Source organism: Pinus tabuliformis, chromosome 6, assembly GCF_031772625.1.
Source record: "Pinus tabuliformis cultivar Carrire ecotype Pingquan chromosome 6, CPIR1, whole genome shotgun sequence".
Classification (NCBI taxonomy): Eukaryota; Viridiplantae; Streptophyta; class Pinopsida; order Pinales; family Pinaceae; genus Pinus; species Pinus tabuliformis.
Genome location: NC_142292.1, coordinates 978,366,289 through 978,384,582, shown reverse-complemented (window position 1 = coordinate 978,384,582; position 18,294 = coordinate 978,366,289). Strand labels below are relative to the sequence as shown.

The following is an 18,294-nucleotide window of genomic DNA, read 5'->3' as shown; positions in this document are numbered from 1 at the left end:
ACATTGTAAAACCCTGGGTTAAAATGTAGTGTGGAGAACTCCCACACTAGAGAAACCATTATAGCACAATGTTCCCCTACAAGGGAAAGGACCACGACCCATGAGGAATCAAACCAATGTCGATTCAACTAATAACAAAAACAACAATGCAAGATATGCTGCCAAATGTTAAGGTTGAGATACAAATTCCAAAATGAATGAAGCTTTATCATTGTGAAGGAAAACCTCAACATTTTTGTGATGGCTTTTATTAAATAAGCCCAACATAGAGGAAATGTACTTGCTTAACATAAAGGAAATGTATTTGCCAAAGGTGCCCCACAATGAAATAACAAAATAACAACATTAACACTAGGGAGGAAATATAGTTAAAAGACCCTACTTCAAGTAACTAACCACCACATAAACTCCATAAATTTCTAATTCCTATTATTTATTATTTATAACTCTCTTATAAATCCAAACCAAAAAAACCTTTACTCTAAGTGAAAACCCTAAAAACCTCAGCATCAACCAATCCACTAGTAATGTTAGAATATGCCCCATCCAACCTCACCACCTACCTATGCCCCTCTTATTTTGCTATGCTTTGTATATTTTAAATACACTTCTCTATCATCATCAAAATCCTTATCCTATAGAACCCATGCCAGGCATGATGCATGCATACACAATAATAATAAATCCAATGCTCCAGTTAGGTTGAGGCCAAGTCAATGAATGTGAAGAAGTTAGGTTCGGAGCCAATTTAAATGAGTACAATTCCTTCCCTTTATACTTATCTATATGTTGGTTGGTAAGGAAGGTATTTTAAATGAAGTAAAGTTTTGATGTACACATTAAAACATGAATTCTCGATGTGGGGATTTTGTTGTACTATAGAATTTAATAATGGGTTTATGAATATAGAAAAAACAGTGAATTATTCATACAAAACATACAATTTTGTATTTGTATAGATTTCTCCTCTCATTAGCATGAGGATGAGGATGTAAATGAAAATGATAGAGTAGGTATTTTGTATCTCACATTTTTATAAGGTATGAGATATTAGGAATTACTATTTGTTATTTTAAATTGGATGGAAAAGCTCTTTAGTTAATTATTTAAATTTTATGTTAATAATAAAAAAATGAATTATTTTGTATTTTTTTTTTTTTAAATTTCAAAAGGATTAAGTTGTATGTAAATGAAAATGATAGAGCAGGTATTGTGTATCTTACATTTTTATAAGGTATTAGATATTAGGAATTACTTTTTGTTATTTTAAATTGGATGGAAAAAGTTATATATTAATTTTTTTTTTGGTAATTATTTAAATTTTATGTTAATAATTAAAAAAAAAAATTGTTTGTTTGTTTTTTTTTTTTTTTTTCAAAAAGATTAACTTGTATGTAATAAGTATTTAATGGACATTGTTTTTTTAAAGAAATAATTAGGTTTTTTCTATTAATTTAAATCTGGTTTTAAATTTAGAACTTTTTACATATGTAATAGTAAATTAAAAAAATAAAAATCTCCTAAGTTAAAAAAAATCACAAAAAGTTTTCTTTCTACCTACTATGTGTACATATAACACTATTGAACTAACTTTGCTTGTAACTCCTTTAAAAGATGTCTACAAATAATACAAACTTACAATACATGACTTTGACATAAGGGGTAAAGTAGCTTGCAATATTTGAACCAACTTTAAGTCGAAATTCTTCATTTTCTTTTTCAATTTGCCCTCGAGGCTGAGGAGCAGAATCCAGGATTTCTCTCGTTGCCTCAACTTCCATCTTCTTAAAAAAAATTAAATTATATAACTGAATTTTGCATAGTATTATCATGGTAACAGTTTATACGCACCACCTGTATTGTCTTGATCCAAAATGCCTCACTCGAGGAGGGCACCCTTATTTGCAAATTCATCCACTTTGGAATTGAGATGCCTCTTGACATGATAGAACTCAATATCCACAAATTTTGCTAATTACAAGTTTACTCTTTGTAAAATGGAGGATTGAACTTGATTCTCATATCAAATTCCCTTGGCTCAACATTATCCTTATTTTATTATATACTCTCTAAGTCAATCTCATTTCCACGTGATTCCATCCAAAGATGATGAATATTTGAATCGTTCTACTGTTACAAACAAGCCTAGGATTTTCTATTGATGCGTCTAACATCTCATCCCAATACAACACCAATCCAACAATTCATTTATCTCTTATTCTCTTTAAGTTTGCACACTTGTTGGATGACTATCATCGAGCCCCTATACATTGTTAGTTGCTAGATTTTTCTTATAATAGCTAATTCTAACCCTTGCCATAGAACTAAAAATTTAGCTTAGTTATTGGTGGCTTTCCCCAAACCCCATGCAAATTGTGTCTCTATTTCTTCATCGGAGTGAAGGATAACCCCGCTCACTCCTGCCTCCCTTAGTATCTAATGTATGTTGTTAATGAATTATTTAATTTTGTTTTTTAATATAATAAATTTTGTATTTATGTTGTTAATGAATTAAGCTTTATATTATAATTTTGTTGGGGTTTTTTTCCTATATTTTTTATTTGGAGATTTCATTATTTTATCAATATAGTTAATTAATTATTCATGTTTATTGGAATTTTTTATAATCAAACAACTAAATTTATATAATGATTCACTTTAGTATATAAATATTGTTTTAATTTTATTGTTGTGATTTATGGTCAATCTTCAGGGTCATCATTATAACTCTCAATTTTACACACAAAGTTTGTGATTATTAGGGTTAATTAAGAGATTTGAATTGAGTTTGATGGCATTAATACTATTAGTCCCAACCACTCGGGCTGCCCCTTATGGGCTTTTAACTTAGGGGATGGGGTCGATTTTGATACATGTATGTGTGCACGGGTCACGAGATCATTTATTATAATCTCTTTAGGTGCAACCACATGTTTGACCACTACTTCAAGGTAACCCCATGGCTTCAAGCCAGGCGCTCACTAGATTTGAAACTTGTTGAATGGTAAAAACCTCTAACTTTCCACTATTAGATTGAACCTCTATGAACAATAATTTGAAAAACATGGGGATGGACATTGATCCACTTATCTAGTCATAGATCATAAAATTATTTAATATAATCTCTTTTAATGTAACCAAAAATTTAACCACTCCCTCAAAATAACGTTAAATTAAACATTTATAAAAAATAAATCTTATCCTAAAAAAACTATCACTCTTAACCATTAATTATAATCCTTTTAAATATTATTTAAAATTATTATTATTAATTTTTAAATTCAAATTAAAAATAATAATAATAATAATTTAAAATATACTTAAAACTTCTTACACATTGAGTGACACAAAATGTCCAACAATATTATTATCAATTAAATTACAGCCCAGTAATGGTTGTCACTACAATGTGCACCCATATGAATAAATAATAACATAATGATTGACCGGGGGAGAAAAGATTGCATCATCACCAAGAAAACCGTGAGACGAATGTACTTTAAGGCTTTGTTGAATTGTGTGGTCCTTTACAAGCACGTATCGATAAAAACAATATAATATAATATTATATTTTATATATATATATATATATATATTTGTTTGTTTTTAAATATGTCTCAGTTTATATAGTTATAAATATTGTACAAACACGGTGTTTATTATCTACTCTATCTCATCATGACATTGAACCTTTAATCCATCTTAGAACCTTTAATCCATCTTAGAGATTGATCTGGTTTTCACTATCATCATCTTAAATTAAAAAACATTTAGTTGTAATGTCAAAGTATTAAAGGCAATGCGTGTAGTTGATATAACCACTAACAATTAATGTGTATATACTTGAACCATAAGGTTTGAGGCTCACTATCAACCTTGGTGCCTAAAATTTTCAAATGTCTTATCAGTTCACCATCAACCTTGGTGCCTAAAATTTTCAAATGTCTTATCAGTTCAACTATGGCATTTTCTTTTGATGTTTTTAAATTTTTTTTATTTCCAAGTGAAATTTTCGGTATATGTATATGTATATATATGGCTTATTATTTATAGTCAAATAGAGAGGTGTTAATTAAAACAGTTTCATTTTTATTAATATTATTATTTTTTTTAATTTTATTTTTTTATTTAATTTGGAAGTTGAAATTTCATCATGTGAAAAATGTAATCTCATTTATTTATAAATTATAAAGATGATTGTGTAGTTTATAAAATATATATATATATATATATTTTCAGAGGATAAGAGAAATTGATTTTTGTCTAGAGTTTGGAAAAGGTTATTAATAATCAAGCTTAAGTTTATGATTTTCTCTAAGGAATAATTTTAGCCTGAGCCCAAAATCTCCTATTCATTTCAATAGTTGGAGATTCACAAATCATCATAAGTCACATTAAGAAAGGCACCAATCTAAGAGACCATTAACTAATATCTATTTTCCATCATATTAGGTATTTCCCAAGGCAATTTTTGGAGGTTAGCCACTTCCATATCCTTTGGAGAAATAATGTGATTGTAGATTAGATGGCAAATAAAGTACTACGTATGGCACCAAAATCATTGGTAATTAATGAGTAACGCTCCTTCTCTCTGATCCCATGAATTACAAGGCACATTGCAAAGTCGGTTTTGTTGCATCCTAAAAATCAGATGGATGATTGTAATGTTAGTTTATGAGGGGAGTTTAGCATTCCCGCTCATATGGCTCATGTTATCCACGTGTTGGCTATATGGTGGCCCTTTAGGTTGGCCATTCTCCATAACTTGCGTATATACAACAAGACAACAATGACACCAACACAATAAATTTTGGAATGATGGCAAGAACAGGTACTCGGGGATGGATCTGAATGATTGTAGGCTCTCGTGAAATTCTCCTAGTTTGGCCTTCGCATAGGATGGATTTGATGTTCGGTTGGGATAGATTAGTTTAATGGGATCGAGGAAGGGTGAGAGAGAGAAATCCAAAATGACATTCAATCATCATGGACACAGGGGTTTCAAGGAATTTGTTGTAATGTCTAAGGCCCTAAGGCAACTCTGTCCTCTGGTACCCTCGTGTGCTAATCTAGGTTTGACTTCATTATGTCATATCTCATTTAATTCTATAATGATTTTCCTTATTTCCATTGGGTTTAAAGTAGCTCCTTCTATCTTAAGGCTCTGCATTCTCTATTGTAGTTTAGTCAACTTTGTTAATATTTGCTTTTGGGAATTTGAGTTCATGAGTTCTAGGCCTTTTGCACTTGTCTCCCCTTGCTTTTTCCCTTCTCTTTCCATGGACATAGTTGGTCTGCTCAAGCCTTCTAGTGTCTTGTTAGCTTTAAGTTTTTGGATCCTTTGCTACATAGGGATTGTCCACTCATGGGAATAACTAATATGTTTCGGACTTTCTATTTTTTGGCTAGCCTTGTGTTGATGGGCCTTTTGCTTCTCAAGGATTGATGTTCTCCATTCCTTATGGTAGAGATGCCATGTTGTTGAAATTTTGAATTGGTGGACGCTTCTTCGCAAACTTATCATTGGTTCTTTTTTCAATGTATTTTTTGAATCTAGTTTGAATTTTAAATCCATGGCACAATATGGTCACATGATTGATCCCCTAATGGTCTAGAGGGATGAACTTATCACCTTCAACAATATTTTCTTCATTTGAAAATTCATAATAATTAGACATCCTCTTCCCTAATAGTGATAACAAAGTTGTTAGTGGAGCACATAGTTCAAATGTGAAGCATGGAAGATGAAGTAACCTTTCTTAGTTAGCAAGTGTTGGATCTTCAAGAATCTCCAAGTTAAATGCAACTCAATAATTCCTCCTTTAAGGTTTCTCTTAGCCATATCTGCTCAAATTTCACTCATTAAATGTAAGGGTGCCTCCTATGGAGGATTCTACCCTGGGTTACGAGAGTATCTCCCCTTCCAAAGTCTAGTTAGTATGTTTTTTCAATGCATGAAAATTTTGGCTACCTTTTGGTAAAAATATGTATTGAGTCCAATGTTCATTTTCAAAAGTGTTGTAGGTAAATGTAGGATTTTGTTAGTCTATGGGAAATACTTTTTTGAATATTACAGAAGCATGAGCTTCCACTTTTGTAAATTTTGATGTAGGGTCATGTCCCCAAACATAGTTTTTTAATACAAATCTTTATTGTTACGATTATTTTTGTTTTGTGTGTGTAATGATGGTCTTTATATTACTAAATCCAAAAGATACATATGGTTTTCCTATGTACTATTTGTCGCCCAAATGGGAATTGACCCAATAATACAAGGTTAGCTTCTTGAGATTACTAATGTTTTTCCTGACTAACTTGTCCAACAAAAAAGAAGGACCTAAACGAGAACCATTGTGCATATCATTACAAAAATGATGGCTCTGCTCCTGAGAGCCATATGAATGATAGTTTTTGTAGCATCATAGAAGTGTTATAGTCTCAAATTTGGTCAGAGAGGATAAGAAGAACAAGATCTCCCAGAAAAAGTTTAAGGAGAAGGCAACTAGAGATGGCTCAATTAAGTTAATTGAGCAATAATTAAATATTTCCTAAGTATAAGTTAGGAAAAGTGATTAATTAACAACAATTAATTGAGAAAGGTGATATTTCTCTATAAACTCACATGGATCGAGTTAGATATGATCTTAGTCGTTGATAGGGATCTAATCATGGTAATTGGTTTGCCAACGAGAGATTAGAAGAGCAACTTGATGGTTAGATGGAGAACACATTTAAGAGGTCGAGTTCCTTGGCAGATCAAGCTATCTAGCAACAACAACTGAGTAGGGAAGAAGAATTTGAGCTAAAAGGGACACAAAGCTAGAGAGGGAGCAAAGACAATGATTTTGAAGGAAGTTTCCAATTCTGAAGAGGCAACAACAAGAGGCAGTGTTATTCCATTAGAGGTTGTGCAAGGACTACACAAAAAACTTTAGTGAGGCAGTTCGATTTGGCTAAGCAAGAGGTCAATTCAGTAGCCGGAGGTTAGGATAATTTTCCAGAGGGCTGAAGAATCTCTTCGAGAGGAAACAGTAGGTAATATGACTTGATCATAGGCATATTCAAGTTGTACGTGTGAGGGTTTGTGCAAGCACTGTGCAGAGGGCCTGCGCAAGGCTTTGGACGACCAGTTTTTCTAAGGCAGGTTGTGTCGGGATTGCTCGTGGAGAGAGAGAAAATTCTCTCTAATATTTTTTGTGAGATTATCTAATTGGGGATTGCTCATGGAGAGGTGGAAAATTATCTCTAATAATTTTTGTCGAACTATCTAACTAGGGATTTCCAAGTTTGGGCATCCAGATTGTACTCATAATTTCACTATTGCATAATAATAATAAAACCCTCATCAGTTGTGCCGGTTTTTCCACATTGGGTTTTTCAGGACATTTGTTCAAAAATAACTGTGTCAAATTTATTGTGTGCTCTATATTTCTCAATTCTAACACTTTACTTTCTGCAACTTTTTTATGGTGAAAATTGCAGTTGTTATTTTATTTGTTGTTTGTCGTAAAAATAAACTGTGCTTAATTTTTAACCAATTAGAAGAATAATTTATAGTTGCTGCAATAGAGTTGAAAATTTCACAATGAATTAGGACACAAATTTTCTAACTACTCCATAGCTAATTTGGCACATTTTAGAGAATATCAATATGATTAACTAAACAATTATTGACCAACCATCACCCATCCAAGGATGTTGTTGACCCAGAGTTTTGACCACCCACCAACTGTCGTTGTTGATCTAGACCATTGAGGCACTGTCATGGACCACCACATGGAGCTTTGAGACCAGAGTAATTCTACAATGGTTTGAGGTCGATGTCTCTGTAGAGAGGGCTTCTATCATTACTTCCACTTGATACTTTCATATGTGATTCCATGAGTTTCCCTGCAGCCACGACCATACGCCTTTAAGCAACCAATTGAGACCTCGTCGTGGTTGTTTATAGTCAGGGTATGGCTTATAGTTTGTGTGTATAGAGGGTATGTCGCGCGGGTCCAACCAACATCAACCTGACCCCATGAGAGAACTAGTCAAAGTAAATTGAAACCAAATATGGCTTGCTACAAACCATGACAACTCAGGATTCTTGGATGAGCTTTTATATACAGGAGAGTGGAATCTGAAAGCCTCAACCTTACATGAACTCTATGAATTGTTGAACTCCTCTGAATTTCTCCAACTGAGCTTTGTCACCCTTCTCCAATTGCATCAACTCTTCTCGAATTTCTCCATAGACAAAAAATTAGAGAAATAGATGAACCAAACCGAGTCATGTATCTTTGCAACTAAATCTTGCAAAGGATAAGAAAGCATAGAAGGCTTTGGGAGGGTTGGATAAATATTGTGAGCTATGGAGGCCATTGCAGGTTTCAAACCCATCTTTCTAACATTGGAGGTTGGGGATGGCTAAGAGTCCATTCAATTGTGACACATAAATTTCACCTCCGAGAAAACCATAGAATACTCAGGAACATGCCAATTGTCAAGTGCGATGAAAGGAGCAACATCATAGGCATTTTCCTTCTGCATTGAACCCACACACAATATTTACTCAAATGACTGGCCTCCAATGGAGTTGGCAAAGGACAGAAATAACCTTGAGGGAGGGCATTGACTTGCCATGACACCATCCTCGTCCTACATCGCACGAAACCACTGCAAGCTATCATGAGAACCCATTATGATCCCGTAGGGTGAGTTAACTGTGAAGTACGATGACCGAGATTGCATAGGTGCAGGTATGATTTCAAAGTTTTTCCAAGCCTACCGGAAGGTTAACATTGTTGCGAGATGGTTGCTAATCTCTTCTAGACATGAATGCATGTTGAAGTTCGTCATCAATGGGAACCCATTGTGGGGGATACATTTAAAAAATAAATAAATAGATTCAAAATATCAAAAATGCAATCCTCAAAATTAATTACTCAAAATAAAATATTTTTATTTTGTTAAATTTTAATAGATATAATTAGAAATGTAATCTTTCAATTAATATTTAAATATCAATTGCCCATCAGGCGTTAGAAAAATTGATGAATAAGTGCATCTTTAAGACACTCCTTGTGTAATGGTAATTGGTTTAAAACCTTATAGAAATACCATCTGCTTAACCTTTAAATAGAAGTTAGAGTAGTAATGGTTGAAATTGATCCATGTCATAAGACTACAAAAACAATAAAATTGTTGATTCCTCTAATCACAAAAATAAATAAATAAATAACAATTTAGAAAAACAACCATTTATATTATACCATTAAAAAAATAAAAATCCACCTTATATTTTTAATCTATATATATTAAAAATAAATTTACTCTTTAAAAGTAAATCCTTTTAAAACTTTAAAAAAGTCCATGCAACTACCATTTCCTTCCCTGCCATGAAACACACAAATCCACAACCTTCTCAAATTTGATATTTTGGTTGTAGTAGAAATGTTGATGGGTTAATACCAACCTCACTCTCTTATCTATCACGATTTTACAATTCAAGGTTACTTGTAATGTGAGTGTTATTGGGCTTTTGTCTGTGGGTTCAAAAAGACATAGGGTAACAAAGAACTTTAAATTTATGCAAAACGTTCATCTCGTGCTAAAATGACATTTGTCAATTTGTATATCTACCTTTATTAACATCATATCATTCATTGTCTTCAATGTTCTTATATTAAATATTCATTCATTGAGCCATATTAGATAACTACTTTATGGTAACTGACAACATTATTGGTATAACAATGAAATTGATTTGGTTAGCTGGTGGTGTTTATTAATCTTTATGAGTAACGCTGCTTTGTTTTACTGGGATTTTGGTCCCCACTAATTTTGTTGTGGGATTTATGGTTTAAATGTATTATAGTTTGGGAATGATATTATGTGTGGTTAATAAGTTTGATCGACCAATGTGAATGTGATTTTGCTTTTCTAGGTTATACATAAGGTACAAAATGTTATATATATATATATTTATATTTTATTTTTTTTTTAAGTATTTATGTAAATTTTGGTCTTTTAATTCCAGGTTTTAATAATGTTTATTGATTTGTGATAATTTTGATTTTAATAATGTTTATTTATTTGAGATGATTTTGTAGTTTTGATTTGTATATCATTGATTAAATATGATTCTATTTATTTGAGTGATATATTATATTTAAAATTTGAAGATTTCATGTTTTGGTTTATTAGTTTTTTTTGGGGTTTTGGTCTTCCAATCCATGGTTCTAATCTTATTTAGGGTTTTAATGATGTTTAGTGATTTGTGATATATCTTATGTTTTTGATTTATTGGTATTTAGGTGAATTTTGGTCCTCTTATCAAGGTTCTAATGATGATTAACAATTTGTGACATTTTTGTGGCCTTGACTATGGATGATGCCATTTATAGTTGACCAATTTGATCAAACATGACTCTATTAACACGAGTGATATCGAATGCCCAAAATTTCAAGATCTCATGCTTGGTTCATTGGTTTTTGGGGGGCTTTGGACCTCCCATCCATGGTTCTAATCTTATTTGACAATCTCTAACTTAAACATAGCCTTAACAAAGGATGATGACACTTGCAATTGACCAATTAATTAAACATGACTCTATTTACTTGAGTTGTGCCTAATGCCCAAAATTTTAATCTGCAAAAAAAAGAGCATAACATTAGATGCATACAAATACTAAAAGTGAAAATGGAAATGATGACTATATTACTTCATAATGGTATTATTGATCCATGCATGTCTTGAGCAAGGATTATTGGTAGTTGATTTAGATCGAATATGAATTTTTCATGATTAATAGCCTTATTTTTACTTAAGGCCCTCAATTTTTTACAATTATTCAAATTCCAACTTAGGATAGATTTTAACTTTTTACAAAGGGTACACAAGTAGTTGTTTAATATGATATTGCTAGCTTTTTGCTCAAATATGAAGCAACAATGTCATATTATTCTCTGTAAGGATTCATATGTGATGGAAAATTCAAAGGTTTTGGCCAAAGTCTTATTATATATTGAATGCCACAGATAACCACATTAAGATGCCGACAAACAAATTAATATGTTGGCTAAACCATGGCCATGATAGTGACAACCACAATCTAGCACATTTCCTTTTCTTTAAGCAACTACTCCTACTAAGGAATCACTTTGACCACATATAACCACTACTCATGTTTCACATTTAACCACATATAGCCCTTGTTTGTAGACAAGCCCTTCTTTCATTGGCACTGGTCCAATACGTATTGTTACTTTCATTGGATACCTACGTAATCATTAAAATTAACTTCTTAAACAACATGATCACACACTTCTAAAGAAGCATATATGGTTGTTACACAAGGAATCAAGTGAAGGGAAACTAAGAGAAGATATTTACCTTCACTTGCCTTTAGTGATTTAAGCATTCTTGTCTTCGGGGACAAGTTTGATGCTACCTTTTAGCTAGCTAATAGGTCAATTCATTCCAATAAGTTCTACAAAGCATGTTTCTAGTTAAGGTTCTATTCTTTTCTTTCTTTCTTTGGTCTCCTTTGATTATTTTCATGGATGGTAAGATGAATGTTGGAAAATTAAAATTGGAAATAATATGAATACTATGTTTAATGAAACATGAGATTAAATATAATGTGCACCTTTCTTCAAATAAATGTAGAAGAAATCCCATACAATGTTTCAACATGCTAAGGAAAACCTTAACTTATTAAGGTAGTATGAACATCAATTTTCACATAATTTGAACCTTATTGTCTTTTAGATGGTGCAAATCCTATCATAGAAATGCTATGTTCTTTGGTAGGCATCGAAATATCATATCTAACATCAAAAGATAGATCAACATCACAAAAACGACAAACTATTACACAACAATTTTATAACTAGTGAGAGTTAGATGCAATAGAAACATTAGCCAAGCTATGGTACAATTTTTAGATGTAGAGATTTTTTTATGCATGTTGCAATAACCATGTAAAATGGGAAGAAAAGCAATAAAACATGATATTTCCAACAACAACAAAAATCTAGTCACAAAGACCCCAAATGTAACCCAAATGAGAAAATGATGAAATGAAGATAAGAGTCCAAGAACCAAACACATATCAATTCCTCCATAGAATTAGTTTGAGAGAAATTAAGAGGATCAACATGATAATCAAATTTTGTGTCATCCATAAAATAGGGTAAAAAAAATCACCTTGTATCCAATGGCCAAATATTCATGATTTATAAATTAGAACATTCAACAGAGGACTATTTATATATTGGTAATTGATCACATAGTGCCTCCTCGACTTTCCAATGCATATAACCACATATCCTTTGGGTATTGCAAAAATGTCTTCCTCTTGATCATAATGGACAAAAGGAATAATTGTATTATTATTACTATTATCTTGACATTAGTCATTTGTTGACTATTCCTGGCTTTCCATTTCTTGATGATGCATTTGATCTTTTCCATGGCCTTGGGGTACATTAATACTTCTATAATTGGTTGTAGAGGAAGCATACTTTTCTTGCACCAAAATTTTCTCAAACATACATAAATGCAATAAAAATGCGAAACCCAAATGATGACCAACAAGTTTGAGACTTGCTATGCTGGTGTACATGCCTAGGGAAACAGTAGAAGACAGAGAGACATGTAAACAAAAAGTAATTTCAATTCTAACATTACTTGCCCCCCATATTTTTATAGTCACATTTATAACTACGTTGTCAAAATTGATTGTAGCTTTAGTACCTAAATTTATAGTCATTCTAACTAGCTCATAGTTCATTGCTAATCCATCTACTTATTGACCATCTCCTTTGAAATTAAAAGATTTCTCCATCCCTGCATTAGCTATCTCATGATTACGGTCATTGTGTCCATTAACTTATGAGCCTCGACATTGCGATAAACACCCTACCATAAACACTGAACAACAAGAAAAAGAAATCAAAGACATGTGGCAAGTTCAGTTAAATGTGCATGGTAAAAATAAAATAAAAGAGTTTATAAAAACAAAAAGGAAAAAGAAAAACTATGTGAAGATTTTGCTTCAAGTTTACAAGGTTAAACATTGTAAACCTAGGGATACATAACAACAATTAATGCAAATTATTAATAATAAATAATAATCAATATAAATAAATAAGCAAGACATTTGTTAGGATAGACATTTATTAAAATATTTTAATATTCTATCGTGATAACTTTATCCTTACCAAACAAATGACTTTCAATTTTATATATATTAAAAATTAAAATTACATTACACAATTGAAAAGACATTACACAAAGAGAGATGCACTTTTCCCTTAGTTATCAATTTTTATACCAACTTTGTGATACGACAAAATATCATAATATGTACTTATATGTAGGTATAAGACTCCATTTTCAACCCTTGATGATGAGGAGGCTTCTTTGGGATTAAGAAGATAGAGGTATATTGAGTTGAATTCATTTTGTTCAGTAAAAGGTGATGAAAATAAAAATTAAATAATTTTAGTGATAATAAAATATTTATTATGATTATAATGATAGTTTACATACTATGAATTATCGGAATGTCATACAATTTTTAAATAAGATACCAAATGATTTGAAATTGTTATTTTTTTTTAATATTATTTTTTTAAATAAGAAATTTAGTTTGTAATATTAATTTATTTAATTAATTTTTAAAAATAATAACAATTTTTTTTGTAAGTAAAGGTGTATTATTATTTTAGTTTTCGACAAAAATATATATTAGAACTTGTTTTAATTTGTTATCGGGGAATTAGATTAGTGGTAATGCTGTAATTTTTTCAATATCTAAAATACTTTGAGTTTAGTTAGAGTTGTAACCAGAAAACTATTATCTTGTGGTTTTAGACTATTCCAAATAATTATCAACTTAAAATAAGAAAGCCATATATATATAATAGCAGAAAAAGAGACTACTAAGTGCACCATCTAGATTTGGGAGATTCAAACTCTTTAACAATGATCGGTTACTTGCTGCTTCTCGGTGAGTAGCTTGGATCTAGAGAAATGCCCAAGTGTTCCTCAATTCGCTTCATCTGCCAATCAAGTCTCTAGGAAATGAGTTGAATTTTGTTCAATATGAGCAACATTTCCTTCCTTGTTGCATTCCAATGCACTGACACTCGTCCCATGAGCATCTCAAGGTGTTGGTAAATATCAATGACATGCATGTAATGGTTAAATCTTCCTCGGGTGTGTCCCACATATGGAATCCAATAAGCAAATTCTCCAACAACCTCTCTGTCTGACAAACAACCTCTTTCTCTAGAAATCTCTTTCTCAACTTGATCAATTTCCTCTTGGATTTGGCATTGGTGTGTTTTCCCTGTACTTGATAGCCAATGTCTCCACTCTTTGTTGGGTCTGAGTTTGTCCCATTTCTTTGTGGTATGTTTCCCCTCTTCTCACTGTGGCTCGTTGTTTGGGCATATTAATGCTTATATTGTGACCAATGACTAAGGGGCTAGTGAAAGTGAGGGCAATAGAAGAAAAAGGGAGAAAGCGAGAGGAACAATTCAGGTCATTATCCAAAGTTAGCTTTTGAGACTAGAATTTTCTGGAACCTGTGGAAGAAGGGAGCATTGGAGGTCTTGGGGTGATCGGAATTGAGGAGAGGATGAGATGGGATAAGGTATTGGAGCGAGAAAAAGAGGGAGACAATGAGGAGGACAATGAGGAAGGAAAGAGCGACATCTAAAAGTAAAACCATAAGTGGAAAGGGAACTTGAAATACTCATAATATAAATAGCTAAACTTGGTGCACGCTGGCAGTAGGCTTTGAGTTTCTATAGTTGAGACCTTCCTTTCAAACCTTAAGAGCTCCGAGTGGAAACCCACAGACATGAGTGCTTGTCCGTCTTGTTTGATGCGTGGACGAATAGTGCAAATGTTGCCCAATTGAGGCAATGACTTGTTTTTGCATAAAGCCTTCATGTTTATGCATATGAGGTGCAGATGGCTCGCCACGTAATTAACCTCATCGGTGTTGTATCGACACCTCCCACTTCTTCCCATCCTTATTCAACCTAAAGGTGATGGTCGACTAATTGCCAATTAAAATCCACCTAAAATCATAAAACTTCTTGTGCATTGAGTTGAGTGCCTCCATTATGGTGAACTAAGTAGAGTTAAATAAGGACAAGGGACATTATGCCATGCTCGCCAATTGTGATGGTTGGTTGAGTGGTGACCACATGCCTCTATAATTGTCTCCTCCCTTCCACCCGATCCATGGGATAAAAAAAATACTCTTATTTAATATAAAATTTAGAGTTTATTACATATTATTAGTTTTTACAACGAGATATATCAAATTGCATTAATTAAATTTGGTTAATAAAAAATGTAAAATAATCTTTATAAGTTATATATGAAATGGAACTATTGTCAAATTAGTTTTAAAATAGTCTCTTTTCATAAATTTTCTCCATTTTCCCCTAAATATTATAAAAGAAAATGATAAAAAAGAGAGATAATGATTTTATATGTATAAATGATCAATTTTTTATATTTTTATAATGGTATTTATAATTGTTTTATCAAAATTTATTATAATTTTAGTAGTTGATTTATAGCTAATTCAACCAGTTTAGGTTTTTTTTTAATCTATTTATTTGTGGACCACCTCCTTTGGAATTGAGAAATTCCACACACCTGCATAAGCTAACTCATGATTATAGTCATCATGACTATTAACTTATGAACTTTAAAATTGTATTTATAACTTAATTCAATTCAATTAGTTTAGAGTTTTTGTTTTTGTTTTTAATCTATCTATTTATGGACCACCTCCTTTGGAATTGAGAAATTTCACACACATGCATAAGCTAACTCATGATTCTAGTCATTGTGTCTATTAACTTATGAACTTTAATTTTGTATTTATAACTTAATTCAATTAGCTTAGAGTTTATTATTAATCCATATGCTTGTTGACCATCTCTTTTGGAATTGGAAAAATTCCACATGCCTGCATAAGTTATCTCATGATTCTAGTCATTGCGTCAATTAATTTGTGCCTTTTGACTTTGTAATAGACACCATGTAATAGGGAATGCCTTAACTAAGTTGAAGTAAGAGGAGGACGCCAATAACATGTGACGAGATCGTCAAGTATAAGTAGACTGAGTAGTTAAGATGGGTTGTTAATTCTTTCTCCACTTAAGTTTGATTCCCCAAAAATGGCATGTTAATCATGTTGTGATGAGGCTAAAGGAATAGACGAACCTAAGGAGTTTCTCTATTCTTAATAAATACAAGACGTTTTCGTTCTTGCTAAGTCATATATTCCTAGTATATTTGTTTTACACGCAAATAAGATATACTCATTGTGATATCGTGGCAGCCGGAAAATTTGATCCTACACTTAACCCTAATCACTCTAACAAATTACAAATCCACCATTAAAAAAATAAAAATAAAAATATGTACCTAATAGGTAACCTACAATGAGAAAGAAGTCATGGTAACATGAGGAAGAAGGCAACCATGTGTGAAGATGTTATTTGGAGTTAGCGATATTAAATATTGTGAATATATCCCGACGCGATAATAATTAACTCAAATTATTATAAGTCAACAATAATCAACATAGATAAGCATTTATTAAAATAATAAACATGTATGATGGACATTTATTAAAATGTTTTGAATATCATATTGTGATAACATTATACTTAGTGAAACAAATTACTTCCTATTAATTATATATATTATTTAGTATGCTATTGGTATTTACAATGTGATATATGTAATTGCATTAATTGAATTTGCTAATAAGAAAACGTAATCCAATTTATATGAGTTTATGAAATGGAATAATTTTCAAATTAGTAATAAAATAATTTTTCTTTATAATTTTTTTGAGTTTTCTTTACAATTAATGATAATATATATAAATATAAAATAACCATTTATATATTTACAGATAATTTATTTATATATATATTTTAGGTATTAGGTATTATGTCAAATAAGGATTATGTAGTTTTAATTTTCTTTGCTACGGGTTTGTTTAAAGAGAAACTTGACCAATAATATGAGGTTGCTAAGACCTTGCTTAACTAGAGCATCTTGTAAATAGAAACTTATAAAAATAAGTTGGTTATGTCAAACTTTAACATACATCAATATGAGAAGACAAAAATGACTACCAGTATTGCAACACTGCTTTTCTTGTTAATTTAGACGCACTCCTAGTATTTTTTTTGGTAAGTTAAAGTTGTAATTCCTCAAAAGATCATAGAAAATCGTACATCAACCCATCCATCATCGTAAGTGTGTCAATTAGAAGGTGGTCTCAATCTGCCCAGCTGAAAACCAAATGTTTTTTTACCACTTACCAATAGAGTTAATTGTCCAAAATTTAAGCAGTTTCATTAGTCTTAACATGACTAAAGTTCGAATTCTTTAGAACTCATCTGTATAAAATCCCAGGGAACGACAAAAACATATTGCTGTGGAGAGATCGAATTATGGGTCACCCTCCACTTTCAGCCATTAATGAAATTGCAGATTTAAGAGCTTGGTTAAGTTCAAAAGGAATCCGGAAAATCGAAGATATAGCAGAGTGGGATAACAATGGTAATTGGCAGTGCTGGTCATTACCTAACATTCCAGCGCATTTAAAAGATCAGTTAAATACTTTCACAGATGCAATTACAGACTTTACTCCAGTGCATAAGGATGAAGAAGATTCATGGGGATGGGGAAAAACAGGGGAGTACACAGCCAAACAAGGATACCTACAGATGCAAGGTAAAAAGGATTCTCTGCATCCGGAAACAGTGTGGAATCAAATCTGGGAAAACTTCAGCATTCCCAAGATCAACTTCTTTTGTTGGACTTTATTCCACAACAAAATACTGACTGGAGATAATTTGTGCAGAAGAAACATTGTTGGTCCTCATCGATGTGCGTTCTGCAAAAATGCATTGGAAACCTCAGTTTACATGTTCATTGAATGTGAGTATGCACAGAAGGCCTGGACTAGCTTCTTGACAGGCTGAATGTGAGACCCCCAGCGCACTGTACGATCACAGACATGTTCTCGTCTTGGAAAGCTCGATACCCCTACAACATCATTGATAAATCTATTTGGCATAAGGTGTGGATTGCAGCTCCAAAATATGTCTGTTGGAAGCTGTGGTTTTCCCGGAACGAAATTGTCTTCAACCAAAAAGAAATCACTGCAGAAATAGCAGCGGAGCAGGCCAAGAAACTCCTAATAGAAACTCTGAGACAATCCAATGTCAAAGACAGCTCCCTTCGAAATG

General features: G+C 32.0%; 1 protein-coding gene across 1 annotated transcript; it reads left to right on the top strand.

Moving 5' to 3' along the window:
• Positions 1–17,493: 17,493 nt before the first annotated feature.
• Positions 17,494–18,027, top strand: LOC149262268 (uncharacterized). The gene has a single exon (XM_089376418.1). It carries the CDS (start codon positions 17,494–17,496, stop codon positions 18,025–18,027), a length of 534 nt encoding a protein of 177 aa, XP_089232544.1.
• The last annotated feature ends 267 nt before the right edge of the window (positions 18,028–18,294 follow it).

What these genes read in the sequence shown, in the direction of transcription:
- LOC149262268 (XM_089376418.1), top strand. Translation starts at nt 17,494, where the DNA reads ATGGGTCACCCTCCACTTTCAGCCATTAATGAAATTGCAGATTTAAGA.